This window comes from Myxocyprinus asiaticus, chromosome 35, assembly GCF_019703515.2.
Source record: "Myxocyprinus asiaticus isolate MX2 ecotype Aquarium Trade chromosome 35, UBuf_Myxa_2, whole genome shotgun sequence".
Classification (NCBI taxonomy): domain Eukaryota; kingdom Metazoa; phylum Chordata; class Actinopteri; order Cypriniformes; family Catostomidae; genus Myxocyprinus; species Myxocyprinus asiaticus.
The window spans coordinates 12761582-12781465 of NC_059378.1; the positions used below are offsets into that span (position 1 = coordinate 12761582).

A 19884-nucleotide genomic window follows, 5' to 3' on the forward strand; every position below is an offset into this window, starting at 1 on the left:
GGTGTGATTCGAATACAGAGGTTGTGTTCAGAGTATTAGACACCAGTGCTACACTGTAAAAAATGTCTGTAATTTTAATGGTAAAAGACTGTAAAAATGCTACAGTTAAAAAATGTCAATTGGTTAACGAGTAGTTACCATAAAATATACGTAAACATTTTTCAATATATTTTAAAAAGACAGTACATGTAGTTATACGGTAAAATGTTGTAAATATTCAATTTTGTAGGTGTAAAAGTATCATTTTTCCTCTTCATCCAGTACCTTAGCCTTTCCTGTAATTTATTCCTGATTCACCTATTCTAGGTCATAAAAGATAATATCTCACCTTAACTATCATTAAAGGCCATTATGTGTCACTTTGCAATTACTCATTTCTCACAAAGGCAAAGTCTTAGTATCTTACTATTAGTACTAGGCAAAAGGCATATTCTCTTCATCTCGCACTGAAGTTATTTTTGATTGATACATGTGTAAAATTATTTAATTGTAGTTGTTTTTTTTAAAGATTGTTTTGCCAGGGGGCCTGGGTAGCTCAGTGGTAAAATACGCTGGCTACCGCCCCTGGAGTTCGCTAGTTCGCTAATTCGAATCCCAGGGTGTGCTGAGTGACTCCAGCCAGGTCTCCTAAGCAACCAAACTGGCCCAGTTGCTAGGGAGGGTAGAGTCACATGGGGTAACCTCCTCGTGGTCGCTATAATGTGGTTTGTTCTCGGTGGGGCACATGGTGAATTGAGCGTGGTTGCCGCGGTGGATGGCGTGAAGCCTCCACACGTGCTATGTCTCCATGGCAACGCGCTCAACAAGCCACGTGATAAGATGCACGGGTTGACTGTCTCAGACACGGAGGCAACAGGGATTTGTCCTCCGCCACCTGGACTGAGGCGAATCACTACACCACCACGAGGACTTAGAGCGCATTGGGAATTGGGCATTCCAAATTGGGAGAAAAAGGGGAAAAATCCCCCCCAAAAAAAAATTGTTTTGCCCCTGTTTGCCTACTGTACATGTTTAGCATAAACACAGATGTGGATTACTCTTCTCATCAAATCAACTCAAGGCAGACAGCTTAACAAGTTCTAAACAATCCCTTTTAAACTGCATTATGTTAATGAAAGGGACAGAGGGTATGATTAGGTGTTCTCAAAAGTAAGGTGCATAAGCCTTTCAGCACCACCACTGTTCCAGAACACTTTTTCATGCATAAATGTTTAAAGGTCCACAAACTACTGTATGTTTTGTTTCTGTTCCACTCTAGCTCTTATCTTCCAAATAAGACAGTGATCTTGGACTATATACACCATATAGAATGTAGAGGTCTGCAACCTGACCCGGGTCCAACGGGACCCGAGAACTCAATGGGTTTCGGGCCGGGTTCGGTTCAGTTTTTCAAGTAGGACTTCGGGTTCGGGTCGGGTTCGGGTTTGTAATTAATGAAAAAATAAACAGGCTTACCGAACTTGTTTCGCACACGCGCTCTCACACACAGACACGTGCGAATGGACGAGTTAGGGGCCGTTCACACAGAATGTCTTATTGCGTGCGTCTGTTCTGTATTCCCATTGTTTATACACATGCTGTATATGTGTTTGAGTGGAAAAAAAAATAAATATTTGGTGCACCAACTACATGAACAAAACCTCTATCTCATATTCCTGTAATAACCTATTAAAACTTGAATTCTCACTTCAGCTCAATTTTTAGGTCTTACCACCTGCAGGGTAGAATTATTTTCTGTCAGCACCTTACTTCATTATATGAAAGTTGGTTCCTGTCCTTTTTTATATATAAAAAAAAAAAGTTGATTAAGATTAGTGTCAAAATAAGCATAATATTAATCATGATTTGATCCCCAGTCAACACTCTTAAAGTCATAGTTCACCCAAAAACTAACTTATATGACTTTCTTTCTTATGCTGAACACAAAAGGAGACATTTTAAAACATCCTGGTCTTGATGTCCATTGCACAGTCATGAATGCTATGAGAAAAGCTTGTTCACAGTGGGTCGCTAGTCCACTTGCATTTTTCAGTGCTAGTCTTTTCATAAACACACAAGCAACTATAAATAAACGTGCAACAGACGTCAATATGTTCACAAAAAATCATTTACATTTTGGGTTGTTTCTCACCAAAACCTGTTGTCTGTCTTCAGAAGACTTGGAATATGATGCATGAGTCGCATGGACTAATTTTATGATACTTTTGGGTCCTGTTTTAAGCTTTAAAATTAGTCACTATCATCTGCCATTGTATTGAAAAGACAGACCAGGATGTTCATTAGAATTTAAAAAAGAAAGTCATACAGGTTTGAAACGACATGAGGGTGAGTAAATAATGACAGAAATGAACTATTCCTTTATCCACTGGTGGTGGTTGAGGAGAGTCTCCTGTTCACTGTGTAAAGCGCTTTGAGTGTAGTGTCAAAAGCGCTATTTAAATGTAACATTCAATCATTCATTCATTCATTTATAGATGTATCCATACTTTTATTGTAAATCTGAAGGTTACAACTGTGCATAAAAGCTTTGTGACTAGCTGTCAGAGGTGGGTAGAGTAGCCAAAAACTGTACTCAAGTAAAATTACAATTACTTTAAAAAAAAAACAATTACTCAAGTAGAAGTAAAAATACTAACATAAATAATTACTTGAGTAAGAGTAAAAAAGTATCCAATTAAAAGAGTACTCAAGTAGTGAGTAACTCATTACTTTCACAAATGACATAATAGACGTTAACTCCCCTATATTCCATTACATAATACACATTTATCATGTATTACAGAATTATTATTAATGGAAATTCTGTCATCATTCACCATCATGTTGTTCCAAACCCATATGACTTTCTTCCATGCAACACAATAAGGAGATATTAGACAGAATGTTTGCCTGAGTCACTATTTACTTTCAGTGAATGTTTTTATTTTTTTTCTCCATATTTTGAAAGTGAATGGTGACTGACACTGTCACTCCCTAACATTCAGTCTAACATATTTTGTGTTCCACATAATACAAAGGGTCTCCCAGGTTTGGAACAGCATGAGGGTAGGGAAATGATGACAAAATATTAAATTATGGCTGAGCTATCACATTAAAGGGATACAAATTATCTCATCATTTACTCACCCCCATGCCATCCCAGATATGTGTGACTTCCTTTCTTCTGCAGAACACAAATTAAGATTTTTAGAAGAATATTTTAGCTTTGTAAGCCAAAATGTTGATTCTCCAAAAAGCACATAAAGGTAGCATAAAGGTAATCCATAAGACACCAGTAGTTAAATCCATATCTTCAGAAGTGATATGATAGGTGTGGGTGAGAAACAGATCAATATTTGTCATTTTTTGCTAGACATTCTTCTCCCTGCCCAGCAGGGGGCAATATGCAGAGAAGAATGTGAAAGTGATCTGTTTCTCTGTTTCTCATCCACACATTTTCATATCACATCACTTCTGAAGATGCTGATTTAACCACTTGTTAAACTAAGTCTTATTGTTAAAGACTTAGTTTAATTTAACCACTGGTTAAATTAAATTAAGTCTTATGGATTACTTTTATGCTGACTTATGTGATTTTTAGCTTTAAAATGTTGCCACCCATTTACTTGCATTGTATGGACCTACAGAGCTGAGAAATTCTTCTAAAAATCTTCATTTGAGTTCAGTAGATCAAAGAAAGTCATACACATCTGTGAAGGGCTCTTGTCAGACCTGGATGAATTTGTCAATAAGAAGAGAGGTTTGGAAACATTTCTAGTAATTATTACGGTGAAAACGTGAAAATGTCCCACAAGGACATTATATATAAAGATGAAATATAAACCAAAGCAAGATCATGCTTTATTAATACCTACTTTTGCTATTTCATAGCTTTTAAAGTCCTGTGTGGATTCTTATTTCAGTGTAGTTACAGTTTTCAGTTTCAAAAGAATTTAGATCATTAGTTTTGTACAGCAGTACTGCCTAGTTCTGTACATTTGATGTACACTCGACAACGGTTAATTGCCCACAATCCACCGCAGGGTAGACGTACGAGCTGGGAGTTTACTGCTTCCCGCAATGTTTTATTTCATGCTGAATGTATTAAATTACTTTTTGACAAATCATTACTTGATTAAAATAACATAAAAACATATAGAGAGGCAAAACATACAGATTCATTTTAAAATTTACTCTTTATTTGATCAAATGTGTTTACTCTTTATATTAACACACATTATATATTAAAAATGACAAGCAGAATGAAAATTTATTGTATCAATATATTATTTAATAAGAATAACATGTAAGGCCCAAGTATTTTAAAAGTGCATATGTGACGTTGTTTCTGCGACAGCCCCAGAGCTCCGACACTCAGTGTATCCGTCAGCGTCCGAATTCACTCACTCATTTCATTCACTCACTGCTGAGATATAGTGCACTCACTGCCATTCATTATACAGGAAATAGTGAATGAGTGAACGAGTGAACGACTTCGGACACAGCCACTCTCTTCGCCATACGATCGCCTCGTGATGTTAAATGAAGACATTGCATGACAAAACTATTCTTTTATTCACTGTGCGGAGCGAAGAAAGTGTTTCACTTTGAAGAGTTTGATGCTGCAGCACTGATGACTTGAGTGACAGTCTGTGTCAGCGTGCGCAGCTGTGTGAACTTCCATTCTCGTAAAAGTCCCATTCAATAATCTCTCAATAAATTACACTAAAATTAAACCCAATAATGTAACGACGGGATTTCCGGCCATTGTAAAGAAGTAAAAGTTAAAAAAAATCACTCGAAATTCACTTGAGTGAGAGTAAAAAGTACCCACTTTTAAACCTACTCTAAAAGTAAAACGTTTTTCAAAAAATTACTCAAGTAAATGTAACGGAGTAAATGTAGCACATTACTACCCACCTCTGCTAGCTGTGATTTTGAATCAAACTTGGTTTTTACCATTTGTATTTACAGAGATGTATACAGCTAATTGGGAAAACTGATTGATAGTTCAGCTAGTTTGACATTCTTTGGGAGTGTAAGCCCAGACTTGTTGCATCATACCTCATAGTAGCTTTGGACAGCGTTGATGAATGCTTCATCTGCTACAATCTGAGTCTCTCCATTCAGGAAGGACTGGAAACGATCTTTCACTGTTTGAAGCTGCTGCTTACTGATCTGAGAAGAGAAGAGAAGAGAAGAGAAGCTTAATGCTCAAATGCATTACATATGACTTTAAATAAGTGAGTAGGCATTAGAAAGTTGGAAATCTGGTTTTCAAACATTTTCATTTTATGTGACTTGAACGAAAAATGCAAAGTAAAAAGCATCCAGATGTTAACAGCATCTGTTAGTTCTAGCCTGAAACCAAAATTAATCAGCAACAATGTTCCGTTTGAGTCATTCATTTCTTGTTTTTGCTCTGAGAGATCAGTTTGACTGTTATTATTAGAGTTTGTAGAGATGAACGTGACCTTCGATCTGCAAAAAAGGCCAACCTCCACTCAACAGACTTTTTGCTAGTAAGTATTAGAACACTTACCCATTTCAAATTACAGAAACAGATCAAATTTAAACCATGAATCCACATAAAACTGTTAGACAACTGAAAATGAGAGACACTGCACATTTTATAACACTATAGAGACTTTGATTTGGAAGAAATGTGAAGCAAGCATCAAGATTACAGAATCCCAACACAATTGCCCACAGAGTGCTGCATCTGCTAATGTGGTTTGCTCAATATATTGTGACATTTGGCTATAAAAAGATCCTCTTTGTGCTGGAAAGCTTGGCTTTTTAGCAGTTAAGCCTTGTCTTATTTTCCTAATGTTTGCAGAGCTCTGTTAATATCCTGTTTAACCATGTATTCATGTTCCATCCACGACACTGAGGTGTTCTCCACTTCACTAACATTAACAACACACAAATTATTAAGAGGCTGAATAAGGAATTTAAAATTATAGAGCTTATCCTGCGTCCTTCTCCATCACATTTTTTCCTACATGCCATAAGGTTTTTTAAGACGTTCGGTTTAAAATCTGAGCTTTATAGAGTGTAACAACTAATTAGAGGGATAGAACTAATGCTAAATAAGAAAACAGATTTGATTAAGCAATGGTTTTGTTATTTTGCAAATAAGAGATGGGTGTGGTTCTTGGTTTTTTGAAACCACCTCATTGATGAAATAAATGCAAAACAGAACAACGTAACATACTGACAATAGACATAGGTGACTCGTGGTCCTCCGTGGTGCATAGAAGGTTAGCTACAATGTCGGTCAGGTTACCTTGAGATAAGTGGTACAGATCAAAATGAGAAAACTATGGAAATGATAGCAATGTGGTTGCAGTACAGCTCAAACATGTTACAACATTTAAAAAGAATATGTATCAATCAAAGGGCATATGTTCCATTGTTCTACTTATGGGTAATTTGATACATTTGTTTATAAATTTATAAAGACGTGCTATTCAAAAGTTTGCTTATGTTTCAGTTTCTTGTTCTTTCTGTCTTTTTTTTATTTTTTATTATTTTGGCATACAAACACACACACTGTGAATGGTTAAGCAGAGGATCATTGTAAACACAATTTCCTTTTAATTTCACCATTGATTTAACTGAATGAGATGCTGAATTTAGTTAATTTTCTTTTGTTTGTCACACCTCACTGATAAACAGAAGCAGGCCTTTGATATGTTAGTGTGTCCACCCCCAGAGTCTCAAACCATATGGTTACTCCTTTCAGCATTGGGATCAGTGTGTGTCTGTGTATGCTGGATGTCATTTTTAAAAATCCCAGGTGTTTCTCCTTTTAGAGTATGTTGCCGTGGTCACAGAATACAAACGGACGGCCATTACCCCCTTTCAGGTTATTAAGCAGTATGACCTCATAACTATGAGAGGCAGCTGCATTAGCTCCATTACTCCTGTGGTAATTGCAGTAGTGATTACAGTGGATGGGTCATTGATGTAGAGCAATTAAAGTGCATCTTCAAAACACTCTCATCATAATGTTCTCTCTACGTCCATTAGCGGTTTACCCACCACGCAAACCACGCAATTGCATGGGGCCCCGGACTTTGGGCCCGGTAGGAAAGCTCAGCAAAAACTTCTTGAGGGGTGACATGATGTTCTGGGAACACACAGGAATATGTTGTTGTCAGCGCTCTTAGAGCGGTTCACGTTAGAGGTCCGCCGGGTTCGGGTCAGTTTTTCAAGTAGGACTTTGGGTTCGGGTTTGTAATTTATGAAAAAATATACAGGATTTCCGCAGGACCGGCACATTTTTAGACACTGTGTCACGTTAAAAATAACTGCATTCTGTTTCATTCATTGCGCTGCATCTAGATTGTTTTTAGCGCAGGCAGGTGTCACAAAGATTCAGGTTGCAGAGGTGACTGACAATGTTTAACATTATTCAAGATTATTCTGCACCAAGCAAAATTTCAGTGCTTGATAAACAGCAATGTTTTTTTTTCCTTCTGCTCTAGTGTGCTGAGGGGCTGCCATGCCTTGATGTTTACTGTTACTGTTACGAATGTTGCCTATGATGCTTACATAAAATGGGGCCCCAGGTTGGTTGGTTGCTTGGGGCCTCAGAAATCGTAAATCCGATCCTGTCTACTTCACCATGACAATTCTCACCAGTGTAGAGGTTCTGAGGCTCTTATAGAGAGTTATGAGCTGGTTTAGGTCATATCTCTAATTGAAAATCAGAGAAAACCGAGTGTGAAAATGTTATAATCCACATTTCACTGGACAACCAGGTCTCTTAGACTATGATCTGTCCTGTGACAGATGGGTTTGTCTCAGAATCAGAAAAAAAGAGTGTGAAAATGTCATAATCCACAAAATTGGCTGGACAATTTAAAAACTTTGAAGCCATGTTTTCATTGTTTCAGTGTTGGAGTAGTACTGCATTTTGCCTTTGTAGGGCAGAACAGCTAGATTTTCAAAATTTCAGATTATGTCACACCCAGGAACAAGAGGATTTTAAAGGGTGGCTTTCTAGATGATGACTGGGGCTTGATCAGGAAGAAATTAGTCTTTTAAGAATGCTACATTAATGTTGCAGGATAGGTTGTCACTTCTCTGTTTTTAGTCTTTGAGTAATGATGTCATTGATTGACTGGCTATCAGTGTCACGGTCGGTCTATTTAAGGGCTCATGTCTGCCACCTAGGTATATGTCGCCGTCAACCCCACCCTCTTTCCAGTATCACATGAGCACTACTTCCCATTAGCTGTATGGCTAAGTCATGGCCTTTTGTTTTGGTCAGTGGAAATTTACTTGTAGCAAACCCAAGGATGTTTCTGACATTGAGAACCTTGCTGTTCGTCCCCAGTGAATGTATCTGTCACATAACCACTGTTGGCTGCTTTGGCGTGGTCTAATGAGCCATCTTTTCCTGGTGGGCTGGTTGACATGCTGAAGTGTTCCCTCTATGGCTAGAATTGCAGGGTTCACCTTCTGTGTCCTATATAACCATGCAGAGCTAAAGGTGTCCGATTCACAATTGAACCACACATTTGAGCTGGTTCTTTACAGTGAATTGCTTACACATTATTGTAAAGAGGTCTGAATCAGTTAGCGATTCAATCAGAGTGACTCATGCGCACCACCTGAATCATTATGAGCGGTTTCTCACTCTCCAACACACTAACTGAATACTTTACAACACAATAAACAAAGGTATTTTTGTTTATTGTATATGCATGGTGCTTCAATTACTTTGAAGCACCATTTATATACAATAGTAATGAATATGTAACCATATATCAAGATACCATAGTAGTATTCTTTAAAGTACTTTGAAGCACAATTTTAATACAATGTAAATATGGTAACCATACACTCACTGAGCATTTTATTAGGAACATTATGGTGCTAATAAATTACCAGACATGGTCTTCTGCTGTTGTACCCAATCCCCCTCAAGGTTTGACATGTTGTGCATTTGAGATGCTATTCTACTCACTACAATTGTACAGAGTGGTTATCTGAGTTACCATAGTCTTTCTGTCAGCTCGAACCAGTCTGGCCATTCTCCATTGAACTCTCTCATCAACAAGGCATTTCCGTCCGCAGAACTGCCGCTCACTGGATGTTTTTTGTTTTTGGCACCATTCTGAGTAAACTCTAGAGACTGTTGTGCATGAAAATCATAAATACTCAAACAAGCCCATCTGGTACCAACAATCATGCCACAGTCGAAATCATTGAGATCACATTTTTCCCCATTCTGATGGTTGATGTGAACATTAACTGAAGCTTCTGACCCATATCTGCATGATTTTTTGCATTGCACTGCTGGCACATGATTAGCTTATTAGATAAATTACATGAATAAGTGCTAATAAAGTGCTAAGTGAGTGTATATTGAAGTACCATGGTTGTACCATGGTATTCTTTGAATTACCTTATGGCACCGTGCAAATGCAATAGTATACATACTAACTAACTACTGAATCAATGTGCCAAGGTAGTATTATGGTATTCTTTGAAGTACTTAGAAGCACTATGTAAATACAAAATGTTAGTTGTTGTGGTTGGGTAAACAAGAGACAGACACAGTGGGTGTGGCGTCAAGCCTCGGAGAGGAGTTTATTGGAAATAATAAAAAACATAAAAAGTCCAAGAAGGGAAATAAAAGTGTCTATGGGGAATAGTGTTCAAAATAAAGGGGAATTTGGCATCCTCGCGGTGAAAGGGGAGTCGTGTAAGGATGGGGAGTGTCCACAGCAGGATCCAGGATGTGGGTGGGGTCTGGCGGCCACATGCGCTCTTCTTTGTGGTCCGTGGCTTGAGGGGTGGCAACTCCTTTGGCCTCTCAGCTTCGCTGGGCCGCGGCGAGTGTGAGAGGAAGGCGGCCCGGCATCAGTGTTGGGTAAGTTACTCCAAAAAAGTAATTAATAACTAATTACATCTTCTACATTGTAATTAGATTACTGTACTTATTACTCTGTATGAAATGCAATTAAATAACTCATTACTAATTACTTTTCTAAAACCCTTATTAACTTTAATCAGATAAAATAACATCAAATAGATAGACATCAAATTATTATTTTAATTCTTTCAAATATATCCTATAACATCAAATAAATTATTCTTGAACTGTCCTTCAACTGTTCCTAAATGTTTAATAAAATCTGTTACGCAAAATCAATCATTCTCTTTATAATTTCTTCTCCAGCAAGTACATTTGTTGCAAAAGCTGTATTTCATGTAAGCATCGTAGGTAACATTCGTAACAGTATTGTAACAGTAAACAGTTATAACAAGGCAAAGAGGCCCCTCAGCAAACCAGAGCAGAAGGGAAAAAATATTGGCCTACCGTTTATCACACGCTGAAACTTTATTTGGACTGAAACTTTACCATCTGGAATCATGTGTAGCGGTGCAACAGCCACATGAAGACCGTTTTGACACCCAAACTTCTTCAGAACATCGAATCTTAATGACGCCTGCGCTAAATACAAGCTAGACGCAGCGCAACAAATGAAGCAGAACACAGGTGTCTCGAGGTGCATTTTTAAATATTGAAACACATTTTAACCTGACATGGTGTCTAAAATCCGTCAGTCCTGCGCGAGACTTGAATGAAATAGCAAGATGCACCGCAGCAGTCAAAGATGTCCGTCTAGTGTATGATTACATCAGAAAACAATTAAAACACAGTGCAGACGTGTGCAAAATCACGTTCAGTGTGAACAGCCCCTGTGATCTCTTAATACTGTATATCTATGTTGCATTGTCAAGTGCTTCAGTAGGTACTTGTGCGTCGGATCTGCATTTGTCAAACTCATAGTAATGGGGATATTTCCATTTAGTAAAACAGCCATTTGTATCTTCTGACATCTTTTCACTTAAATGATTTCTCAACATAGTGGTGCAAGCTCACACGTGCAGGCAAAACTGCCTATGCATTTAAAGGGGCCCGCGTTGAATTAGAAAACAAATGTTATCATTAGATGTTAAATTTCGATTTTCAATTCAATATTGTTTTATATAGAATTGTTGAAAGTCTATACAGTATGTAATGCAAGTAGGCTACATCATAAGTAACTGTAATTAAATTACTAAAAAATGAAGAGTAATGCCTTGCTTAACCTTTTCAAGGAAAAAGTAATTGAATTACAGTACAAAGTAACAAGTTACACCGAACGCTGCCCGGCATCCATGCCCGTCGGCCGCAACGCGTGCCCCAATCTGGGGGTGTGGGTCCAGCGTGCATCTAATTTGGCCGGTTCTCTCCCCGCTCTGCTCCTGGATCTGCTAGGGTGCCAGTGTGTGCACACAAGGAGATATAAGCCGGCTCCCCAAGGAGGTTTCTCCCTCTGCATTTTTATGGCAGCATTGATGAGGCTCCACTCACATCAGGTGTGCCTCATCATCTGCTGCCTAAACGAGGCTCATAAAGTTGAGCCTCTCTTTGTCTCCAGCCCAATCCCATTATGAGCCTGGCTGAGGAACGACCCTAAGAGGCGGGGAGACAATGATGAGAGGGAAGGGCGGGTTGTTCCGCCACATTGTACATCAAAGTACCATGGTATTACCATCTGATACCATGAGATATTGGAGTGTTATTGCCCAGATGTGCTCACATACACAAGGAATTTTGCCTCTGAACAGAATCTTCCAGTACATACAGAAATACAACAGCTAGACACAGAATTGAAGGATAAGATGAATAGTATCTGTACGTACATTTGTTATACAGGAATGTTCAAAGAAAAATTACTGTATGTTCAAATGGTTTGTGTTTGTAGTGGTAGTAGTATAAATATGAAAAATAAAATGAAAAAATAGTGATTTTGTATATTGTATACATGGGTTTGTATAGGTAGTATATATATATATATATATATATATATATATATATATATATATATATATATATATATATATATATATATATATATCACACATACATGCACATACGTACATATTATATTGCACCATACTGTATACTGTATTGCACTATACTGTACTATGCTGTACCATGGCACTGATAAACATCTTAGGAATAAGCTTCTTGAGTAGCTTGCCCAACACTGACAGCGGGCCACATAAAAATCATTTTGCAAAAATATAGGTATAGTTACGTGTTTCTCTGAGACCAGGTTGAAATGTAAACCTTTAATCTACTGCTTTTATCTTTTGGTTAGAAGCATGTGCCAAATGCATAAATGTATTGTATTTCAATTCATATTCTGTGTGTAGGTCCAGAATGTCAATCCTCAATATAAAATCTACCTTAATATAAACTCAGTTGGTGTAATTTGATTTGGTTTCAACACCATAGCTGACATAATCGTATGACATATTATATCAGCGTTGAATATCAGGGGTGTAAAGCATACATAATCAATGAACACCCTCTCACTGGAGACTCTCAGAAACAAATGCTCATGTAACTAATGACTGAGCAGAATCTACTTAGTTCCCTATCTGTCACTCACTCGACGTTGTGTCAATGTAGTGACACTAGGGGTCACCCTTGTGAGCCCCAAACTCCTCTGCTTTTTTGAAAAAAGGCCAATGAGAATTGGCAAGTGGAATTTGCATGCCACTCCCCCGGACATACGGGTATAAAAGGAGCTGTATGCAACCACTTATTCAGATTTTCTCTTCGGAGCCAAGCAGTTGTATTCAGTGCACTGAATTCAATTCCCTCCAAAGACGCACCTCAAAACTGCTGGATTTACAGCACATTTCAGCGGCTTCTCCCCCTCTGCACCCGTGGAGTGCAGAGAATGCCCCTGGGCACTTCGGCAGAGCAGAAATAAGAGAGTATATTCTAAAAGAATATATTTTCATTCATAAAAAGAACGGCCACGATTGCTGTCTTACGTGTCTGGGCACTGCCCACGCGGAGACATCGTTCCTGGATGAGTCATGTCCTCATTGCGAGAACATGACCATGGCAACGTTGCGGCTCCCCGCACCGGTCCTTCTACCTATGGGTTTGAGGCCGCGTCGGTTAGCACTGGGGGTGATTTGGGGACATCAATGGGACCATCTCCGCTGGGTATCCCCCCATGGACCTCCCATTCCCCAGCACGCTCGCTTGCCCCGATCGGGCTCATGCATGAGACCGCCGGCTCGTCTCAGCATGAGTTCGACTTCTCGTTCAGAGCTCGGGAAGACAATGAGTTATCGAGCGCAGCATCGGAGAGCGCGCTCGTCCAGTCTGACCCAGAGGCTTCGGCTGGTCTTCCTCCTTCGGGAACGATCGCCCACTCTCACGCCAACGCAGAAATGACAGACATGCTTTCCCGGGCAGCCGCGAGCGTTGGGCTAGAGTGGAACCCTCCACTCCCTTGAACCCTTGCGGCTCAACGATTGGTTCCTAGGCTCAGGGCACCACCCAAAGCCACGCCTCGCCCCGGTCCCTTTCTTTCCGGAAGTGCATGAGGAGCTGACAAGATCGTGGGAGGCACCTTTTACTGCCCGGTCCCGGTCTTTCAGCTCCCCTGCTCTCACTACCCTCAATGGTGGAGCGGCCAGGGGGTATACGATTTTGCGGCAGCCTCCTGGGCCCTGGCCAGTGGCGCCTATTTGGCAGACATCTGCAGGGTTGGGCAGCACCCAACACTTTTGCGAGGTTCTACAATCTCCAGGTTGAGCCGGTCCCGTCCCGTGTATTGGCAGGCATGAGCTAGCTTAAGTTCCGGGACAGCTGGCCGGGTGTACCACTTGCGCATAGCGCCTTTCCCCTCCCTTGAGGTGAAGACGTGCGCTCTTGACTCCCAATCGTGTTCACAGATGACTTTCCTCCTTAGCCCTCTGACAGTTGAGTTTGCCGGCCCAGTATGTGCACTAATGAGACCCTGTACTGAGGTAGGTGCTCCACATGTGCTTGTTCCCCCAAGGCGACCCCATGTGATATCTTCCGCAAAATCGTTTCCCTGTCGGTAAACTGTGTCTTCCTTGGGCAGAGACCCCTCTGCCCCCGGTCGCCATGCACTGTAGAAACTCCTCCCCCTTTGGGTAGGACCTACCATGGGACCTCTCCACATGACTCAGTAAGACCATTTTTTTGGGTGGGGTGGGGTGGGGTGTGGTCTCCGCGGTGTCTTCCCCTTGGGAGGGACACCCCCCAATGTAGACACTTATGGCTCCCAGTCGGTTAACAAATTCCACTCTTTTTGGGGAGAAAAGAGAGGCCTCGGCTGGGCTAGCCTGTCCCTATTGTTGGGCAGTCGACTTGTTCCTGTAGGACCGTACAACGCTCATAAGAGCGTTGGGGGAAGTTACGTGACAGCCTGGTGCGCTGGCTATGAGGCACACAGCGGTCTGCCCGTCACACACCGCCAGTTCACGTAACACAGTTCTGATAGTTGTGGCGTTTTGTATAGGGACCCCTAGTGTCACTACATTGACACAACGTCGAGCGAGTGACAGATAGGGAACGTCATGGTTACTTTCGTAACCTCCGTATCCTGATGGAGGGAACGAGACGTTGTGTCCCTCTTGCCACAACGCTGAACTACCCGCTGAAATGGCCGGGACCTTGTCTCCTCAGCACAAAACCTGAATGAGTGGTTGCAATGAGTGGTTTTCCTTTTATACCCGTATGTCCGGGGGAGTGACATGCAAATTCCACTCGCCAATTCTCACTGGCCTTTTTTCAAAAAAGCAGAGGAGTTTGGGGCTCCCAAGAGTGACCCCAAGTGTCACTACATCGACATAACGTCTCGTTCCCTCCATCAGGGAACAGAGGTTACAAAAGTAACCATGACGAAATCGTTAATGAATCTTTCACCTTTATCTGTTTCTCCATCTCTCATTCTTTCCCATCAATCCATTCCTCTCCTTTAATTCTTTGAAAATTGCTCATTTCCTCCCTGTAAAGATTAAAATACAGTATCATGTTGTTAAGCGTGGTGTTATAGCTATTTTATTGCTGTTGGCACACACTGTTGCAGCTGGAGTGCTCGGGCTGCAATAAATATTACTCATGACTATGGCTAATCTCTCTCTCTCTCTCTCTCTCTCTCTCTCTCTCTCTCTCTCTCTCTCTATTGCTCCTTCTTTCTCTTTCAATTCAGATCCCTACCTTTCTCTGTCTCTATGTTAGTCGCACCTCTGTTGAGAAACTCCAAAGTCAGATTTACTGAAGCTAAATAAATTAGTAATCTCCAGTGCAATTTTGTTTTCCAGTCTTTCTATTTGCTAATAGTAAATTGGTACAGGCTACACACATACAACCTCAGATCCACCTCACACCTGCCTGTTGACGGTTACTATAGAAACTGACAAAACACAGAGCCTTGTCATCAGAATCCATGCGTAGTAATTTACTAACACACACGCTCACACACTCACTAACTAGAATTTAGATAATAGAAGCAAAAGCTGTGTCATATCAAGCCACTAAAACCTTGCTAGCATCCAGTGTTTTCAGCCACCCGAGAGGGGGTGGGGACATATTGGGGGAAGGGAAGCATATATGTCTGAATAGCCATCTAAAAAAGTACATGCTGTGGGGATGTAAAATAAAAACACTAAACAAGATGATAAGATCAACTCCCAAAGACTTCGTTAGGGCTGACATAATACCTCCACTCGTAGCGGATAGGAGTTTACAAATTTAAATCGAGTTCTCTTCTATTTAGGAGGCCACATAAGACTTTTTTTTTTAACATGGTCTCTATAAATTGTTGGTCCTCACAGTGCTTCCTCCCATTAAAGTGCTGATTCGCTTTGTAACCTTCTTAATGCGGATGTTGCTAGTGCATAATTCCAGCAAGTACTCTTCCACAGAAAGCGCTCTCCCTGCAAAGAGCTGTTTTCCATAGACCAGACTCTCTCCTTCCCTTCACACTCAGTAGAGAATCACATTTGGTTTTGTTCGACAGGAGAATCAACATCCCATATCCATAGCTTTTTTCTGTTTAGCAGAGAGAGAGACAGAGAGAATAATGAGAGAACGAAAGCTTGTGGGAGAGAAGAAAGGATTTCCAGATGTTGCTCAGTAATAAAGCAAGACTGTATTTTTTGGCTCACATGTCCAAAGAGTTCATTACTGTACAATAAGGCATTACAATACAGGGGCTAAAAACGATGCAGTTTCCAGCATCTACGGCTACGCAGACAGTAAGATGTGTCCAACAACAAATATATATAGATCTAAAAATAAACTGAATAAATATCAGGCAGAAGTTTAAAGGAGCAATATGTAACATTGACATCAAACGTTTAAAATGGGTACTGCAGTCCAAATTCAAAATATTGGAGAGAGATGTCTCCCCCGTCCCCTCCTTCCCAGACTCGAAGCTCACGTGGGTTGCCAGGTCGAGGACACGCAACAGTAACAAGCAAACTGACAATGGCAAGCGACGAGCCTTACACTGTAAGTTGATCAGCTAATGTATACGTTTGCAATGTTTTTATTGTTTGCAAATTATAAACCAGCTCATGTGGATTTTATAAAAAATAACTCTGTCAATGTTAGCTAGATGTATTGCTGGCTTCCATGGCTGCAGCACGCTGTGTTTGACCTCTAACTTGTTTCAAATCTGGCAACCCGGGGTGTCGAAATACTACTGGGAAATGGGCAGTGGGCGGGATCACACAGGCCAAAACACAAACAGAAATTCTGGCCTGGCACGGACATTTCAATGTAGAATATACTGGCTGTAGCATTGTTTTCGGAGAAGCCAGTATTTCAACTTAGCATGTTTCCTAAATCTCTGATAACATATTATGGTAATTGTATGCTTTAGTACAGTAAATATATTACATATTGCACCTTTAAACCAGCCACTTCAAATGTTTTAACACAATACAAGTTAAGCTTAATCGACAGCATTTGTGGCATAATATTGATTACCACAAAAATTCATTTTGACTTGCCCCTCTTCTTTAAAAAAAAAATGTATGGAGCCAATCTGTAAATGTTAAAATACTTACTGTTTCAAAAGTATAGCCACAAGACATAAACAATATGCGGGTTAACATGATTTCAGTGTGATAAAATCGCTTACTAACCTTTCCTGTGTAAAGTTAAAGCCAATTTTACAACTTTGTTGCCATGACGATGTAATGTCAACAAACCCTTAAACCCAAAAATGACTGTAAAAATGATTATTTAAAAAATGTTCCAGCTCAAATAATGCACGTTTTAATGGAAGAATTGATGTATGTGCTTTTATAAAATTATAAGCTTCACATTTCTGAGTTTTAAATCCTAAAAAAATTGGCCCCGTTCACTTCCATTGTAAGTGCCTCACTGTGACCTTGATATTTGCTTTTTTAAAGAAAAGGAGGGAGTAGAAATAATTTGTGGTAATCAACATTATGCCACAAATGCTGTCGACTGAGCTTAAATGTGCTGTAAGCAATTTTTTTAATGTAAAGGTATGCAAAAAACATTTCCTGCTACTTAAAAGATATTAATGAAATAAGTACCCAGAAATATCTGTGACAACCCTAGACTCTGTAAACAGCAAACAAAAATGTGTCCGCGAATGCTTTCTGCCTGTCAATCATTTTGGTGTTCTCATAGTATTGTAGTTACAGCACATTATTGAGGCATAATGCATTTTTATGCCATGTTGTGCATAACAGTTGTCAGTTGAGGGCGCTATTTTACTACTGTTGTTTTTAACAACCGTTTCTGCTTTCAGTAAAGCTCATTTTGGAATCTTTGGAGTTCAGGTTTTGGAAAAAGGGGCGTGGCTAATCCAACGGCTCAGTCTTGTGGAAGTAGAATGGCTGAAATCGCTTACAGCACCTTTAACTTGTATTGAACCTGGAAGATACCTTAAAAACAAGCCACATGCTTCTACATTGTGGTGAATCTGCAATGCTTCATCAAATTACTATCAACTAATTTTTCACTTCAAATGACCTGCAAGGTTCTAAATCCATTTTACTTCCATAATCTGGCATATTTACAATGCAACATTATATTAAATGAGGAAAAAATATACGGTTGGACTTTTATCCAACCGTACATTTTATCCAACTGGAATTTAATGGATTGTGAAAAGTGGATTGAAGATGACTTGGTGACTTTAGTCAAAAAGGAGAGTCGTTATAGAGGAAAAGCAGATTATTTTATTTATCAATTGATTTATTGATTGATGAATGACATCTTTTTCCTTTGGAATAGCGCTCACAAATGAATTGTGCACAATAAGACCTGGAACATGTATTAAAGGGGTCATGAAATGCTATTTTGTAAATAATTTTATTATCTTCCCTGAGGTCCATTAATAATGTTAGTAAGGTTTTTTGCACCAAAACAGTCATAATTTAGTAATATATGATTATTTTCCACACTGTCTCTGGCCCTCTGACTGAAACGCTCAGTTTTGGCATAAGCGCCTCCTTAAAACTTCAACATAGATGCCTACTGTTATGACTGGTTTAAGAAAGTAAATAGGTTCAATATTGATTTCATGATGAATTTAACCTATATTTAACCAGTATTTTTATTGAGGGTTAAAAGTTATCTGTTCCTATCTGAGTCTGTTTTGCTGTTGTTTAAAAGCACATCTAAAAAATAAAAAAAATTCACAAAGGCATATTTGAATATCAGCTTTCATGTACAATAAATAAACTCAGGACTACAATAAATCTTGTTACATACAGCTTATTACAATGCTAATAGAGGGCACTAGCCTGCACATACTGCAGCTAAAGATTGCATTTGCGTGTGTGTAATTTATTTACGCTTCTGTGCACCTCTAAGACTGCCTGTCATTGTTAGTGCATCCTTTTGACTTCATGATGGAATGTTCCTATTTGTATGTGTGTTTGTGTGTTGTGTTCCCCAGGTGCCCACTGGGCTCATGTTGATTGCATGGGAATGGCTGACTGAGGTTTCACTCTGAGAACAGATTCCCATTAGTGATCTCTGAGTCTGGAGTAGAGAGACATGGCTTTCATGTCCCATGAGTTCTGGCTCTCTGTCTCTGCCTGTCTGTCTCACTCTTTCCTCTCATGTCTTCTGGATGATGTTTTCTGCTTATGAGCGATGCTGGCTGTGTTGATGGTTGATTGGAAAGCCAGTTCTTTAAAGAGTAATATTGCATAGTCAGAACAGTTAGATGCAGCCCTCTAGTTTGTTTGGAAAAATGGCGTTCCATGAGTACAGACAGGGTTGTTTCAGACCATTCTGGCACCCTAGGCCAGGTCCCTATTGCTGCCCAAATTGTTGGGGGTGGGGGTTGGGGTGCGTTGCAGCAGCCTCCTCTTTGGTGACCCCCCCCCCAACTCCCAGCAGGTGGCGCCCTAGGCGACCCAGATATTCCAACAGCATTGGTGCTATGGAACATTTCACTGTTCAAATCAGTCCACTGCATTCCAGACCAAGGTTTTTATCAACTACGAAAACAAGCAGTGGAAAAATATTTTCTTTAACTAAAATAAAAGTGAAAGCGGGAGTTAAATTAAACTAAAACTATTTTCAATCTATGTTGGATAATTTTATTTTAGGCAGAGGATATTTGCACTAGGGCTCTTTTGTTCAATATAATTAATTACTTGCAGTTTAGAGAATGCAGACAAAACGCTCTCACAGACCTAGTGTTTGCTTGTGATCGGCGCAGATTCCTTATATCTGGGAACGAAATCATGTCATGCAGTTCTGAGAGATAATTATAGCCAATAATTTTTATGACCTTTGTCTCCAGACAGATCAGTGAATTTGGAAACAGTATGTTGACTTTTCTTTAGATAAAAACAGTCTGTGCACAATGAAATTGTAAACACTGCCCCCACTGGCCAAAGTGGCAAATGTAAATGGGTGTTCGGGAACGTGTGAGCTCAATTTTCCGGGTATAATGTCCAAGGAGGGGTGCCAAAAGCAAGTTGTAAAGCGAGTTGTTTTCAGCTGTACAGGATGTAATACAGTAAAGAGGAATTCATATTTTACAACCTGTAACC

General features: G+C 39.8%; 1 protein-coding gene across 3 annotated transcripts in view; it reads right to left on the reverse strand.

The window, feature by feature from the left end:
- The window catches only part of cadpsa (Ca2+-dependent activator protein for secretion a), a 165354-nt gene that overhangs the window by 136155 nt on the left and 9315 nt on the right, over positions 1-19884 (reverse strand). For all 3 annotated transcript variants that reach the window (XM_051672688.1, XM_051672690.1, XM_051672689.1), the window contains exon 3: positions 5044-5157. In XM_051672688.1, the coding sequence (XP_051528648.1) occupies positions 5044-5157 (114 nt within the window). The remainder of the gene's footprint in view (positions 1-5043; positions 5158-19884) is intronic.